The following is a 17,718-nucleotide window of genomic DNA, read 5'->3' on the forward strand; positions in this document are numbered from 1 at the left end:
AATTTTTCTGAATGGTAGGGCCTAACCTTGTGAGAGTTAAAAAACTGAAACTGATGAATGATTTTACGAACATAGTATGGATCGAAGCTGGATGAATGAACGTCGCATCAGTGAAGAATATGAGAAGGGTGTTTCAGAGTTCTTGCAATATGTTGAACAAAATGCTAAGTCTGTGAATGAGACATATTTTTGTCCTTGTGTTCGTTGTCTTAATCAAATACGGCAAGACTTAGGCAATGTGCGTGACCATCTATTCATGTTCGGCATAATGAGAACTTATACCGTTTGGACTTGGCATGGAGAAGTACTGCACCAGCCTACCACGTCACGAGGAACGAATTATGTGGAAGAATGAATGAATGATCATTTAGAGGACATGATACATGATGTCGGTGAAGATGATTTTGGAAAAGCTAATTTGTATGATTCTCTTATAAATGATTTAGAGCAATCGTTGTTCCTAGGATGCTTGAACTTTACACGTTTGTCTACAACTTTGAAGTTGTTTAGTTTAAAAGCAAGGAATGGATGGACCGATAAAAGTTTCACAGAGTTGTTGGAGTTGTTGAAGGAGATGCTTCCAAAAAATAATATTCTACCTATTCGTGATCACGAGGCACAATTTTTTTTTATGTCCAATGGGTCTTGAATATCAAAAGATACATGCTTGTCCTAATGATTATGTTTTGTACATAAAGGAGTTTGCTTCACTAAAGTATTGTCCAGCATGTGGTTTATCCCGTTTTAAAAAGAAATATGACAAAAACACTGCCGATGAAGGTAATGATGGTGCATCTGCTAAGGTGATGTCGTATTTGACTATAATACCTAGGTTCAAACGTATGTTCTCTGTTAAAGAAGATGCAAAGAACCTTAAATGACATTTTGATGGAAGAAAGTGCGATAATCTTCTTCGACACCCAGCTGATTCACCACAATGGAAGAAGATTGATGATAAATTTTCAGAATTTGGTGCAGATCCAAGAAACTTAAGACTTGCACTTGCAACTGATGGTATGAATCCTTACGGGAACTTAAGTAGCAAACACAGTTCATGGCCAGTTATGTTGATGATATACAATCTTTCTCCTTCGTTGTGCATGAAGAGAAAATATGTGATGTTGTCCATGATGATATCGGGGTCGTAGACAACCTAGAAATGACATTGATGTTTACTTAAAACCTTTAATTGATGATTTGAAATTGTTGTGGGAAGAAGGGGTGGAAGTGTTTGATTCACATGTTTAGGAACAGTTCCGTTTGCATGCAATGTTGTTTTGCACTATAAATGATTTCCCATCGTATGGAAACTTGAGCGGTTATAGTGTTAAAGGTCATTTTGCATGTCCCATATGTAAAGAAAACACTAGTCAACTTCAATTGAAGCATGGTCAGAAGACAGTATATACAAGATATCGGAAATTCCTTCCTTGGAATCACCCTTATCGTAGATTGTAAAAAACATTTAATGGAAGTGTTGAGGATGAGGTTGTGTCCAAACCTCGAAATGGTGAAGAGGTGTACAACGAAGTCAAAAACATTGACATTGTGTTTGGAAAACATCATAAAAGTACCTTTGCAAAAAACATTTGGAAGAAACGATCAATATTTTTTAAGCTTCCATACTGGTGTAAACTTGATGTTAGACATTGTATTGATGTGATGCACGTTGAAAAAAATGTTTGTGACAGTGTCATCGAAACTTTATTAAATTTCGAAAAGCATGACAAAATTTGGCTGACATGGGAATCCGATCTGAGTTACATCCACAGATAATAGGTAGATGCATCTATCTGCCCCCAGCCTGTCACACTCTTTCTAAAAAAGAAAAACAAAGTTTTTGTAACTGTTTAAGAAGTGTGAAGGTTCCACAAGGTTATTCTTCAAATATTAGTAACCTTGTTTCTATGCAAGAGTTAAAGTTAGTTGGTTTAAAGTCTCACGATTGTCATGTATTGATGCAACAATTGTTATCAGTTATTATTAGAGGCATATTACCTCCTTCTGTTAGGGGTATTCTGACACGTCTGAGTTTGTTCTTTAATGCCATTTGCAAGAAAGTTGTTGACCCTCGAGGTTTAGATCAATTGGAAAATGAAGGAATAAAACTACTATGTGAATTGGAGATGTATTTTCCACCTTCTTTTTTTGATATCATGGTTCATTTGATTGTTCATCTAGTCAGATAAATTCGAATATGTGGGCCGGTCTTCTTAAGGTGGATGTACCTAGTTGAAAGATACATAAAGATCTTAAAGGGATATGTCAAGAATCTATCGACCAGAAGCTTCAATCATAGAGCGATACGTTGCAGAAGAAGCCATTGAATTTTGTTCAAGTTATATGCCATCTTGTGAACCAGTGCGTGTTCCCAAGAGCAGACATGAAGAAAAATGTGAAGGTAAGGGTGTTCCAGGTGTGAGAATTCAAAGTGTTAGTAGAAAAGAAGTTGACCAAGTTCCTTTGTATATCTTAAACAACACTGTTGAGGTGATTCCTTACACTTATAAATACGTTAATAAAATAAAGGCATCACACCTGAAAAGTGCTTTTGGTGTCTCTCACCCAAACTAGATAAAAAGTGATTGCACGTCGTTAACATATCTCGTGTCAAAGTGGAAACTGTGTCTGAAAATGATGTTTCCAAACAAAATAAATAATACTACATCTTTCTTTTCTATATCTTGTTTGACAATTTTGTTTTCCCTTACAAATTTTAAAAGTCTAGAATAATATCAATAGTTATCTTATTAGTTATATCTTTTATATGAATTTTAAATATTTTGTATGTTTAACATAAATTTAAAAGGCTTAAATATATTTATAGTTTCAAAAATTTATATTAAATTCTTTATTTTTAAAATTTAAAATAAATAATTTTTAAATAGTCTACTTTTTTTCTCTTTTATAAAGGGATTTTAAATAATTTAAAAATAAACAATTTTAAATAGGAGAACGAAAAAATATTTTAAAATTTAGAAAGAAAAACAAATTCAAATTTAAGAGACTGGAATATGTTTAAATTAATTTTAATGCATGAATGACAATTACATTAATTATAGACATATGATAAACAAAGAGCTAAAAAACATTATAAAAAAAATGAATACGTCTTATAAGTACTGATTAAAGGATATATAGAATCTAAGATTATCTATTACATATACAATATTATCATGTTATATATATATATATATATATATATATATATATATATATATATATATATATATATATATATATATATATATATATATATACATATAGAATATGATCAATAACTTTTTATTTCATGTGCTTATAGTATATTTAATATATTTTTCAATGTATATTCAATGTTTAAGTTTACTTATGGTATATATTGATGAATCATAAAGGAGCACATTTATGTCAGTTACAAAAGGGTTAAACGTAAATTTTGAATAATTATTCACAATAAATCAATAATAATTTTTTATGTTGGTTATTTTCTCATCATATAAAAAACTATGTGGAAAGGTGTTTTTGTGTTAGTGGTATATAAAATGGAAATAAGTTATTATGTACATGTGTTTAACATTTTGCAGGTACCTATAATTTAAAACTCATGTGTCACATAATTATTTAAGATAGAAAGTAAAAATATATTTTACAGTATAATTCTAAATACGACATGTAATAAACATGAGCACAAATAACCCTAATTTAATAAGTTGTTTAATAAAGTATAAATTTTAAAATATAAATAAATTCCATTTTATAAATATAAATATAAATAAAAAATATATAAGTTATAAAATTAAATTATAAATTATTTTCCATTGATTAATATTTTTACTAATAACTTTATTTTTGTCATTTTTAAAGGGTTAAATATGTTTTTAGTCCCTAAACTATTGACCGTTTTTGGTTTTCGTCCCTCTTCCAAAGTAAGGTACACTTTGGTCCTCAATATTTAAAAAACGTTCGTTTTAGTCGAAAAAACGAACGTTTTGAGGACTAAAACGAGGACTAAAAACAAAATTTTGAGGACTAAAACGAACGTTTTTCTAAAGAATGAGGACCAAATTGTACCTTACTTTGGAAGAGGGACGAAAACCAGAAACGGCCAATAGTTTAGGGACTAAAAACATATTTAACCCTTTTTTAAAATATTTAAATAGAAATTATCAAAAATAGTGAATATTCATAAATTAAACAGCATAATATCCATATTTATTATATTAAAAATAAATATTTAAAACATATATACTTATTATTTTTCTAATATCCATGTTTAATATTTATTTTATATTTTATACTTTCAATTTATTTTTCATCCTACCCTGGAGTGTACATAAATTTTTCTACTTTAGAAAATAATATTTTTCTACTTCATAGGACTCGATTGAGAATTGGGGGCATTTTTGTGTCCGTACTACTACTTTAATCGGGAAATGCCCCCTGCTTTGGGGGCTTCAGTGCCCTTTACTTTGGAAAAGAACCTTTTCTTCTTTATTCGTTCTTTCTAAGTCTAATTATGGTATCACACTATTGCATCCCATTATAAAAGTCACTCTAGTTATAATATTATTCTTCAATTATACAATCATAAAACAATACTTGAATTTTTAACACTTATAATATTAGTTATTGTAGTGGAAAAAATATAGTTAGAAAGAGAATCTTAGGTTAGATTTGAAGAGTGCATAATAATGTCTAGAGATATTTTATCCTGTTACTGTATAATAATGTCTAATTTTTATGCACTTTTTATTCTTTAGTCGTTATCACTTGTATAGGTTCTCTTTCATGTATTTGAGTGCTATTTAATAGCTTCTTTAATTTAATAAACGTATCCAGTTGGCAAGAGTAACAATATACATCTTTTATTCTTTTCAAACTGGTATCAGAGCTCGTAGTGGGTCTGATACAGAAGCTGCAGCTTACGAAGATGAATAATGATAAATTCTCCTAAAAAATCCCTTATTTTGATTGTCAACATTATGATCATTGGAGTGAACTGATGGAGAATCTTTTATGTGCCAAGGGTCTCTAGAATCTTATTAAAAATGGTGTTGAGGAGTCTGTGGAGGGTACTGTTCTGTCTCGTGAACAATTGGAGCAGTTGGAGAAATCCAGAATTGAAGATCACAAAGTCAAGCATTACCTTTTCAGGGCCATTGATAGATCAATCTTTGAGCAAATTCTGGATAGGAGCACATCTTAGATTGTTTGGGATTCCTTGAAAAGAAAATATGGAGAAAATGACCGTGTGAAGAAATCAATGCTCAATGCATTGAGAAGGGAGTTTGAGGTGCTTAAATGACAGAAATAGAAACCATCACAAAATATTTTGCTAGAGTCATGGCAGTGGCAAACAAAATGAGAAGCAATGGAGAACTTATGTCTGACTCAAAGGTGGTTGAAAAAATACTTCGAACGTTGACAACACGTTTCACCTATATTGTAGTTTCGATCGAAGAGTCAAAGGACATAGAGACAATGTCTATTGACGGACTTCAAAGCTCCTTGGTAGTGCATGAGCAAAAGTTTAAAAAGTTCTACCAAAATAATAAAGAAGTTACTACATAATAATGCCTAATTTTTATGCACTTTTTATTCTTTAGTCGTTATCACTTGTATAGGTTCTCTTTCATGTATTTGAGTGCTATTTAATAGCTTCTTTAATTTAATAAACGTATCTAGTTGGCAAGAGTAACAATATACATCTTTTATTCTTTTCAAACTGGTATCAGAGCTCGTAGTGGGTCTGATACAGAAGCTGCAGCTTATGAAGATGAATAATGATAAATTCTCCTAAAAAATCCCTTATTTTGATTGTCAACATTATGATCATTGGAGTGAACTGATGGAGAATCTTTTATGTGCCAAGGGTTTCTAGAATCTTATTAAAAATGGTGTTGAGGAGCCTGTGGAGGGTACTGTTCTGTCTCGTGAACAATTGGAGCAGTTGGAGAAATCCAGAATTGAAGATCACAAAGTCAAGCATTACCTTTTCAGGGCCATTGATAGATCAATCTTTGAGCAAATTCTGGATAGGAGCACATCTTAGATTGTTTGGGATTCCTTGAAAAGAAAATATGGAGGAAATGACCGTGTGAAGAAATCAATGCTCAATGCATTGAGAAGGGAGTTTGAGGTGCTTAAATGACAGAAATAGAAACCATCACAAAATATTTTGCTAGAGTCATGGTAGCGGCAAACAAAATGAGAAGCAATGGAGAACTTATGTATGACTCAAAGGTGGTTGAAAAAATACTTCAAACGTTGACAACACGTTTCACCTATATTGTAGTTTCGATCGAAGTGTCAAAGGACACAGAGACAATATCTATTGATGGACTTCAAAGCTCCTTGGTAGTCCATGAGCAAAAGTTTAAAAAGTTCTACCAAGATAATAAACAAGTACTCACATCAGAGAGCAGTCGTGGTAGAGGTAGAGGAAGAGGAAGAGGAACATATCGAGGTCGTGGACGGGGAAGAGGAAGACAATTTTCTTCAAAAACCATTGTGGAATGCTTCAAGTGCCACCAATTGGGACATTTTCAGTATGAATGTCCTCAATGGAATAAAGGGAAAGCAAATTATGCAGAGTTAGATGAAACATAAGAGCTTTTTCTGATGGCTATTGTAAAAAAGGAATCCAAAAGGAGTGACGCATGGTTTCTGGATTCAAGGTATTCTAATCATATGTGTGGTGATAAATGTATGTTAGTAGAGTTGACATATGGAGATCAACATTTTGTCAAATGTGGAAACAATTCTCAGATGACTGTCCTTGGAATAGGAAGTGTCAGATTGACATTTAATGGCATAACCTTCCTTATTCGTGATGTATACTATGTTCCAGAGCTTCAAAAAAATTTGTTAAGCATGGGATAATTACAAGAAAAAGGCATTGCCATTCTTATACAAAAAGGAACATGCAACATCTATCATCTGTCTAAAGGCTTGATCGCATATACAAAAATGAGCAGCAACTGTATGTTTATTCTCTTCAACGAAAGATCTATCACCCCACCCACTGAAGAATGTCTACACACCTCCTCTGACCTCACTTACCTTTGGCATCAAAGGTTTGGCCACTTAAACTACAAAGGCTTGAAGACACTACAAACACGGCAAATGGTTCATGGACTGCCTGAACTCAACGGCTCTAGTATCATGTGTGTTGACTGCTTCACTGGAAAACAACATCGTAATCCTATTCCTAAGACAAGTAAATGGCATGCTAGCAAGGTCTTGGAACTCATACATACAGATATTTGCGGTAAACCCATTTCAAATAGTGGAAAAAAGTATTTCTTAAGCTTTATTGATGATTATAGCCGGAAAGGTTGGGTGTATTTTCTCTCTGAAAAATCTGAAGCTTTGGAGTGTTTCAAATCCTACAAGAAAATGGTGGAAAAGGAAGTCGAAGCATCCATCAAATGCTTACGAACGAATAGAGGAGGGGAGTTTAACTCTCTTTAGTTCAAGTTGTTTTGTGAAGAACATGGAATAAAATGGCAACTTACCACAGCTTATACACTGCATCAAAACAGAGTTGCAGAACACAAAAACAGAACTGTTATGAATATGGTACGTTGTTTGCTCTCTGCCAAAAAGGTTCCCATGTTTTTCTGGCCTGAAGTAGTAAACTGGACCTTTTATCTATTGAACCGATGTCCAACGCATGAACATCACTCCACAAGAAGCTTGGAGTGGAATCAAACCTTCAATAAACCATCTTCGAGTTTGGGGATGCTTGGCTCATGTGCACATACCAGAGGCAGAAAGATGTAAGCTTGATGATAAAAGTTTTCCTTGTATTTTATTGGGTGTTAGTGAAGAATCCAAGGGTTATCGTCTATTTAATCCTAAGACAAAGAGGATTGTTATTAGTAAAGACGTCATATTCGAAGAAGAGAAGAGTTGGGATTGGGGTCCAATTCAAGGGAGAGAAAGAAGAAGGCCAAGCTGGATGGAAGAATTTGTAACTGGAGAAGGATTAAGTGAAGAAGATGAAGCTGAGATAGTAGCCTACATAGTACAAGATGTCACAAGTGAGGATCCAATTTTATTTGAGGAAGCTGTTAAACAAGAAAAATGAAGAAAAGCCATGGATAGCGAAATAAACTCCATTGAAAAGAATCAGACATGGGAACTAATGGACCTACCAACTGGAACTAGAACCATTGGAGTCAAATGGATCTACAAGACAAAGTTGAATGAGTATGGAGAAGTTGATAAATATAAGGCAAGATTGGTAGCTAAAGGATATTCTCAACAATATAGAATCGATTTTTCTGAGGTCTTTGCTCCTGTTGCACGCATGGATATAGTATGGTTAATCGTGGCACTTGCGGCATGCAAAGGATGGCAAATTTTTCAATTAGATGTAAAATCTGCATTCTGACATGGAAATTTAAATAAAGATGTCTATGTAGAACAACCAAAGGGCTATGTCAAAAAGGGGGAGAAGCACAAGGTTTACAAGTTACATAAAGCCTTGTATGGTCTAAGGCAAGCACCAAGGGCATGGTTTAGTCGTATAGAAGCACATTCCATGCAAGAGGCCTTTCAAAAGTGTCCAAGTGAGCATACTCTATTCATCAAAAAAGGTACTGGAGAAAACATATAAATTGTCAGCATATATGTTGATGATTTGATTTATACAGGCAATGACGTGGGCATGATGCTTAAATTCAAGAAGTCTATGATGCAACCATTTGATATGAATGATTTAAGAAATATGAGATTCTTCCTTGGCATTGAGGTCTCACAAAAACCAGGTGGAATTTTTGTGTGTCAACAGAAATATGCCAATGATGTGCTGAAAGTTTGCAATGTCAAAAAGTAAACCTGTGAAAAGCCCAATTGTTCTAGGTAGTAAGATTAACAAAGATATTGAAGGTACAACCGTGGATGAAACTTATTTCAAGCAAATTGTAGGAAGTTTATTATATCTAACTGCTACACGGCCCGATAACATGTTTAGTGTAAGTTTAATTACCAGATATATGTTTAAGCCAACAAAGATGCACTTACAAGCTGCTAAAAGAATTTTAAGGTATTTAAAAGGGACTACTAGTTATGAGATATTTTATAAGAAGGGAGGAAAAGAAAATATGCTCGCTTTTACAGATTCTAATTATGCAGGAGATGAGGATGATTCTAAAAGCACTTCTGGTTATGTATTCTTGCTAAGCTCAGGAGCAATATCATGGATGTCCAAAAAACAACCAATTGTTACTCTCTCAAGTACAGAGGCAGAGTTTGTAGCTGTGCTGCTAGTGCTTGTCAAGCAATGTGGATGAAAAGAGTGTTGGGAAACTTAACTTATATTCAGGACACTAGCACTATTATGTGTGACAATAATTCATGGCAAGAGCAAGCATATTAGAGTGCGTTTTCATTTCTTAAGAGATCTGGTGCAAGATGGAGAAATTGAGTTGATGCACTGTGGAACTAAGGAACAAGTTACAGATATAATAACCAAGACTTTAAAACTGGAAGCTTTTCAGAAACTCAGGATGAAGATCGGAATGGTTGATTTATCTGAAATAAACTGACACACACTATAAATCAGTTTAAGGGAGGGAATGAAGAGATATTTTATTCTGTTAGTGCATAATAATGCCTAATTTTTAGGCACTTTTTATTCTTTAGCCATTGCCATTTGTATAAGTTCTGTTTCATGTATTTGAGTGCTATTTAATAGCCTCTTTAATTTAATAAACGTATCCAGTTGACAAGAGTAACAATATACATCATGTTTTAAGTCATATAAATAAGATATTATGTAATAATAATTGATATGACATTTTGAATTTGTTTGTAAGAATTTACCATGATCCATGATTCTGAGTTTGCTTGTAATTTATGTTTTAAATTAAATTTAATATTAATCTATGGTAAAAAATACTTAATATAAGCATCGGGAAAGATGTGAGTTAATATTCTATTGATTAAATATCTTTTAGGAATAATATCACTTATGATATTTATAGTTTTTTGAATATTAATGTTTTGATATAATTGAATTGTTTTGTGTTATCTAATTGCCACGTTTATTTTATTGTACAGTATAATTTAATTTGTAGAGGGTTACAAATAACATTTTAGTTTAAAATTTAAATATAATGATATAAAAAACCACACAAATTTAAATAATCAAAACAATTAGGGAAAATAAGGTTGAATTATATATTATTTTTATAAAATATAAAGAGTATCAACAAATCGATTATGAAAATTATATCAATTTGTAAGAAAATGTTTTTATGAACATAAAACCTCTTCTTTTTTATTAAACAAAGTTAGCAAACCCAAATTACTTTCACGTTTTGTCTTGTCTTAAAAATTGTCATCCATTTCTTCTTTAGTTTCTCATTCCTTATCTTTCTTTTGGTTAGGGGTAATTGTAAGTGAAGGAGAGTTTTTCCATTATGTTGTCTTAGTTTGCCTTAAAGGTTAGTATTTTCCTTCTTTTTTTTTGAGTCAATTATTCATTTCTTGAAGCTTATTTTTTCTCCTGTATGTGAGTTTTAAAGCTATCAAGGTTTCCCTCTTGAGGGTGAATTTAACGTAGTGATTGTATCACTAATTCAAGTTGTATCTTATTTTGTAGAACTTGTTGGGGTTTTCCTTTTCCATTTTTTTTGGAGCCAATTGGAGAAAGAGTAAAAATTTGTCCAACATTCACATGACAACGGAACTAGGATTCACACAAAAATTCATGTTGATTTTCTTCTTATTTCTACCCATTGGTTGCTTGTATGTTAAATTTGTTATGTGACTTTTGAAATTATGATGCGTGATGAGTGTTTGGTTCATGAAATGTTGATTGTGTTGTTGCATGTAATGTTTTGATTGTGTTTTGTTGTTGGAAATTTTTTATTGCAGATGTTTGAGTTGTGTTTTAGGGCTATTGATGAGATTAGAGGTTTCTATTTGGACAATTGGCCAAATTGATGTAGTTAAGAAAACATTTTAAAATGGATTTGAGAAGGAAAATAATACAGGGTGTAAAATTGAGCAATTGTGCAATAATTGAAAATCTAATTTCACAAAAGTCGTTGATAAAGTGTTGAGCGGTGACTTTGTACCATTAAGCGCCAGTTAAAAATCCTAGTCTTAGAGCATTCTCGTGACAGAGTGCTGACAATTATTTTTACTGTTGAGCGTTACTTTGACAAGGAACCCCCTAACTTCGTGGTGTTGAGCGCCAATTCCTATCGCTCGGCGCTACGTAGTTTTCACTCTACGTCCCCTTTATAAAATGAAGATTCTCGTAAGGATCAAATTGAAATTTTAACATTAGGTCCTAAACACATAGTTCTTTATTTTGACGAGTTAGATCTTGATTTAAACATCTTTAGTAAGAGCAGTTTTTCTCGTAACCTTCTTGAATATTAGATTGTTCACAACTTTGGCTTTTCTCACTAATTTGATATATAATTTTTTCTATAGTTATCCAATTAGGTTAGTTCTTTTTTGCATTGTATTTTTTATTCAATAATCTTTAATTCGAAGGCGAAGGTAAAAACAAAATTTTTGAAGTTCTACACACATTATAGTTTTATTTCTAAAATCCAAATAGTTTGTGCATATGTTGTCAAGTTGTCCTTTGTATCTTTAAAACCTTGTGTGAGGATGTGCAGATTAATGCGAGATGGAATTCATTAATATCATATGAAACCTTTGAGTGACGTAAAGATTGTAGAAGTGCACACACGCATACACACATGGAAACACGTACACATGCACACGAACACGCACACTAACACATGTACACATGGACACCCACCCCTTCATCCACCCACCTACACACACACACATGTGAAGTAGGTTAAACTTCAAACTCTCAAGAATGACCTTGAAAGTGTGAGGGTGAAAGAGGCCAAAGGAGTTGTTGAGTGCATCTTTAATGTTTAGATTGTGGTGAACCAGCTTGGAAGGAATGGAGAAATAATGCCCACTGTCGAGTGGTGGGGAAAATCTTAATGTTCATTAATCGACGACTTTGAGAATATAACATGCATAATTGAGGAGTTTAAGGACTTGTCAAAACTCTCGATTGAATAGCTTGTCAGGTTGCTTGAGGCACATAAGTAGCAGAGAAGGAAGAAGAAGAAGAAATCTCTCGATCAAGCACTTCAAGTAAAGGCAACTATTAAGGAGAAGAAGACACCTTATACTCAGAGCACTAAAAGTCATGGTAGTAAAGGTAGATGAAGATATGAAAAAGGTAAAGAGCAATCCGAACAACAAAATTGACATGGTCAAAGACGAGGTAAAGATCGATGACAAGGTATAGACTAAGGAGGTCGGTTAAGAAACTCAGGAGTTTGGAAAGAATAATTTAGTGAAGAATGTGTTCGAAAAACATTCGAGGACCTCGTTTTTAAGGACTATCACGTAAGCAAAGGAACAATTCAAATTGATTCATATGGATCTTTATGAACCGATTACCCCTAAGTCTTTTTAGTGGGAAAAGATACTTTGTTTCCTTCATTGATGATTTCTCAAGAAAAACTTGTGTACTTCTTAAAGGAAAAATTCGACGTGTTCAAAATATTAAAAAGGTTCAAAGTAATGGTTGAGAAAGAGACGGGCATGCTTATCAAATCATTTATGTTTGGTTGAGGAGGTGAGTTCGTTTCATTTGAACTAATGAAGTATTGTGAGGAGCAAGGGATAAGTACGTTTTTTACAACACCATACTCACCCAACAAAACAAAGTTGTGGAGAGGAAGAATTGAACCATGCTTGACATGGTTCAAACAATGTTGAGAAGAAAGAACATGATTAAAGAGTTATGGGAAGAAGTAGTGTAGTGCATCATTTATGTGCAAAATAGATGTCCACATGCTAAGTTGAATGAGAAAACATCATGAGAAGTTTGGAGTGGAAAGAAATCGAGAGTATCTCATCTTAAAGTGCTCGACAACATTGCTAATGGCCATCTTCAAACTCAACAGACCAAAATTGAAGACAAAAGTAAGAAGTACATGTTCATTGGGTATGATGAAAAAACTAAGGCCTACATATGGGTTAACTAATAAAAAAAAAGTTATTATGAATTGAGATGTTAAAATTTATGATGTGAGCAAATGGAAATGGAACGAAGCAGAGGAGGAGTCTATTGGAACTAAAAGCTCAAAAATTGTTACACCATCTGCTGAGAGAAATCATGAGACTTTTGATGAAGAAGATGAACCTCTACAGCCCATAGCACGAAATTTACAAGACATATATAACTCCATTGACAAAGCGCATGTTGTATGTTTTTTGGCAGAAAGGCTTGAGCTTTGAAAAGGTAGTGTAGGAGATCAGAGCAATCGAACACACGTGGAAATTGACCAAATTGCCCAAGGGACCTCGACCTATTGGCATAAAGTGGTGTATGAAAAGAAGACAAATGCTGAAGGAGAGTTTGAACGATATAAAGCCTGACTCGTTGTTAAAGCATACAAGCAAAAGGAAGGAATATATTATGACAATGTATTCACCTTAATCATAAGGATGGAAACAATTTGGTTGTTAATTTCCTTAGCAGCTCAACACAAATGGACAATCTTTCATATGGATGCGAAGTCGACATTTATAAATGAAGTCATGGAGAAGAAAATATTTTTTCACTTGATACATGCGTAGAGGAAAAGAGAAAAAAATGCTGAAATTGAAGAAAGCATTTTATGGCTTGAAGCAAGATCTTCGAGCATGGAATGAAATAATTGATACTTATTTTAAGAAGAATAGGTATGAGAAATATCCATATGAACATGCTCTATAAATAAAAAAGAATGGAGGAGATGTGATGTTTATTCCCTTGTATGTTGGTGATTTCATCTTTATGAGAAACAAAGCTGAGTTGGTTGAAGAATTTAAAGAGCTGATGAAGAAGGAGTTTGAGATTGGTTTGAAGTTGTTTAGGGAGAGGAAGGCATCTTTATGTCCCAAGAAAACTATGTTTAGGAGGTTTTGAGAAAGTTAAAGATGACAAGTTGCAACCTAGTTTCCACCCCTATGGAACCTGGTGCAAAACTTTCTAAGTATGGAGATGGAGACAAAGTTTATGTGAGCAAATACCGAAGTTTGATTGGAAGTCTTAGGTATCTTACAAATACAAAACTAGAATTAATGCTAAGTGTTGGAATAACAAGTCGATATATGGAGGAGACAAGGCAGACTCACTAGAATGCACTAAAAAGAATTTTAAGGTATGTGAGAGGAACATTGTCATTTGCCTAATGTATACGAGGACAGATAATTATTGACTAGTTGGCTACTCTGACAATAACTGGTGTAGAAATTTTGATGATCAAAAGCATGTATGGATATGTATTCTTTATAGAAAACACAACATTCATCTGACTTTCAAAAAAACAGCCATTGTAATGTTGTCAACTTGTGAAGTCGAGTATACGTTGTAACATCTCAGAGTGTTTGTAATGTACTCTGACTTAGAAACCTTCTAAGCAAGCTAAAGATGAAACAAGAAAAAAAGATTGTGAAATAAGTTAACCATTAAATTGGCGAAGAACATATGAGAGAAGCAAACATATTGATTTCGGTTTCATTTCATCTAAGAATAAGGAGAGAAGGAAATGTGAAATTAGAAAACGTTAGAAGTCGAGCACAAGCTATAAATATGTTCATGAAACCATTGTTAACCACTTTATTCGAGAATAGCAAGAATGATTGGAATGAAAGACAAAAAAAAAATTAAGTTTAGGAAGAAATTGTTGAACAAACTTAAATATGGATAGTTAAATTTAATGATAAGTTAATATGTTAATTATCTTAAAAGATTATAAAGGTTAAAAATGCTTATAATAATGATTAAGACATACAATAAAATTTCTTAATAATTGGTTTAATAATAGTTACATTTGCATGTAGTCTAAAGACCTAGTACTTTTCAAAGTTTGATACAGATCATAATATCAAAGTTTGAATATTTAATAAAACAATTTTTTTAAATATATACATAGTTGAAAATATCAAATTTACGAGATAGTTAAAACTTAATCAAGGTCTTTTTATTAGTTTTGTTTTTTCACCGTTACTAAATAGAAAATATTAAATTCTTTACTCTAAGTAAAAATTATTGAAGAAATAGTTTAGAAGAATATAACAAAACATGTTTTTTATAGGTAAAATAGAAAACATAATAACTATAGGATGGCGACATGATTCTAAAGATGCAACACGACAATGACAGAAAATGTCGACACCTGCAAGAATGGTTCTCATTTCTTGGTCTTTATCATGTCGTAGTTCTAAATGAATGTGGACCAATGATAGCATAACAAGTGAAAGAAACCGAAGAATATCACAGAGAATGACGCTAACAATATCGTAAAAATGAAGCCCACACGAGAACACCTTTGCTTCAATATGTTGACACATTACACTTTAAGGTTGATGGCATGACAAAAAATCGGAGAGTTTTTCCGAAAAGAAAAGTGATTTAAGTTTAACATGTGACGTCGTGAAAGATACAAAATCTCAGAACCTTAAATGCTGATATTAACTTTAATGATGATCTTCAATTTGCTTTGTTTGCATCGTTGACCTGTTTCTTTTGTTCTTGGACTAGCATTTGCAGATTTCGTTGCAGCTGAAAACCAGAAAAGTAAAAAGATAAGAGTAGATTTGGGATTATCTTTTTAGAATTAACATTCACAAATTTTGAAAATCTGAAAATGAAAATTTTCACGCACCTCTAATTGTTCTTGAATACCCCTCCCAATCTCAAGTTGCAGTTTTCTTGACTCCTCAATTTGCATACATCTGCCAGAAACATTCAATTACGTTTTAGAAACATTTGTATAAAGTGATATGGAAGTAATTTTGAGAAAAAAGATCAGACATTTGGACCAGCTTCTTAGCTGCTAGAAAAATGAGAAATAACAAAAATAAAATTAACTTCTGCACATGAAAAATTAGAAGAATTTTTAGAATATGAGATTTTATACTTTAGTTAATCTAAACAACCTAATAATTGAATAAACCTAATAACTGTTGCATGGTACTACGTTACATTTTCTGCTGAAGTTCAGTCACCATGTCTCTGCCATGACTTTCTTCGTGCCCTTCTGCATTGGAAAGACAACAGTGGGAGGTGATTTAATCCATAGAAGAGTATATATGCAATTAATTCAAACTCTTTTTATTATTTAAGTAATATTTGACAATAATAAGCAAGATAATGACTAAAAGCATAACTGTTAATTACATGACATAACAAGGCATCCATTTCTGCTATACATACATGAACATATTGAACAAGAATTTATACCTCTGGAAGTGTTCTTCACGTACATAGTGGATCGATATTTCTGCACCCAAGTAATGCCAATTATGTTACACTAGTAAGTAACATAGAATTCAAGAACATAAAGCTAATTCGTTAAGAAAAGATTGCAACCTGCAAGTGGCTTTTAACATGAAAAATTGTCAGGGACTTTGAATTCATCATCTTTAGCACTGCCTTGGGCGTTGCTTCTGCAAGTTAGAAAAAAAAAAAGACAACGAAAATTTTCATGACTATTTGTAGCTTCTCTTCTCCATAGTTTAAACTTTATACAAAGTTAAATGCAACTCCTTATATCTTTGACATTGTTCTCTAATGTGATAATTTTTCATAATTTGTCATGTTTCACTAATAAAAGGATTAATTTGTTCTAATTGAGAAACTTGAAGAAATCAAACTGAAATATCTTCAAACTTATCCCACCAAACTGAAATTTAAAACACAAGTGACTATAATTCTATTTTGTCCTCTAATTTGAACTTAATTAACTTACTTTGAGCACCACCAAGATTGTTAACAGCTGCTACGAACTGTTGATGCAAATCTTTGGTCCATTTTATTCCTTTTTTCCTCGTTGGAACCATGCTAGAAGCTGAGTTTCCAGAAGTGGCAGAAACAACCTCAACCTGAGAGAGCAAAAATCCAATATCAGATTCATAGACCTCACTCAAAAACAAAACACCAATCATAAACACGAAGCACGAACCCCATTAACCGGGGCAGAAGCACCACCCTCCAAGATGTTCTTTTTCTCGTTTCTGAAATGCTCGTAAACATTATACGTTTCACAGAACGTGTCTTCATGGCTGAATAAGAAGGAATCAACAACACTTCCGAACAGTGGAGGCGAGTGGTCTCCAGAAGACTGGCACAGAAAATTTTGCGAATCGAAGTTCAAACATGAAACGGGGACATCAAACAGATGTTGCTCATGATGTTGGAAGTTGAAGCTGTTGTTTTCTGAGCCTCCAACGTTGGCCACACTGTTATGAACTCCGTTCAACTCCTGCGGAGAATGATACATAGTGTAGTCTTAGTGATGAAAACTTCTAATTCTTTGATGTTTATATATATGTGTGTGTGTGTGCTTAAAAGTTGTCACTGTTACCTATCATTGGCTTAATTTTCAATTTATTTCTGAACATAAATGGTATGCAAGTATAACAGATTCCAAGTTTAACCACCTACTTTATAAGTTTAATAAAATAATAAAAATATTAAAGTTAGTATGCACGAGACCAAGGACGAAATGAAATCGGTTCCAAAAAGCTGTACAAGACGACATAACGTCCACGCAGACAATGTTATCCTCCTGAAAAAACTAATTAATTACTATTTAAAAAACTCCAAACTAAAAATTTCATTAAAAGAAGTATGAAATCTGATCTAATATTCATATTTATTGCACATTATTGACTCGTCGAAATAAC

The 17,718-nt window shown here is 32.8% G+C and overlaps 1 protein-coding gene across 1 annotated transcript; it reads right to left on the reverse strand.

Annotated features, from left to right (window-relative positions):
• Window positions 1-15,291: 15,291 nt before the first annotated feature.
• LOC148194116 (myb family transcription factor RLI1-like) lies at window positions 15,292-17,312 on the reverse strand. Its single transcript, XM_088095619.1, has 7 exons — window positions 16,995-17,312; window positions 16,782-16,914; window positions 16,403-16,479; window positions 16,274-16,313; window positions 16,016-16,070; window positions 15,696-15,765; window positions 15,292-15,592 (listed from the first exon to the last, which is right to left on the reverse strand). Exons 1-7 carry the CDS (start codon window positions 17,310-17,312, stop codon window positions 15,521-15,523), a joined length of 765 nt encoding a protein of 254 aa, XP_087951745.1. The 3' UTR covers window positions 15,292-15,520.
• Window positions 17,313-17,718: the final 406 nt, after the last annotated feature.

Source organism: Vigna umbellata, chromosome 8 (genome assembly GCF_029865625.1).
Source record: "Vigna umbellata cultivar VRB3 chromosome 8, Vumbellata_1.0, whole genome shotgun sequence".
In the NCBI taxonomy this organism is placed as follows: domain Eukaryota; kingdom Viridiplantae; phylum Streptophyta; class Magnoliopsida; order Fabales; family Fabaceae; genus Vigna; species Vigna umbellata.

Coding starts and splice junctions, on each gene's coding strand:
- LOC148194116 (XM_088095619.1), bottom strand. CDS start 17,312: ATGTATCATTCTCCGCAGGAGTTGAACGGAGTTCATAACAGTGTGGCC. Junction 16,915..16,994: donor CTTCTGCCCCGGTTAATGGG/GTTCGTGCTTCG, acceptor TTGCTCTCTCAG/GTTGAGGTTGTTTCTGCCAC. Junction 15,766..16,015: donor ACTGAACTTCAGCAGAAAAT/GTAACGTAGTAC, acceptor TGTTTCTGGCAG/ATGTATGCAAATTGAGGAGT.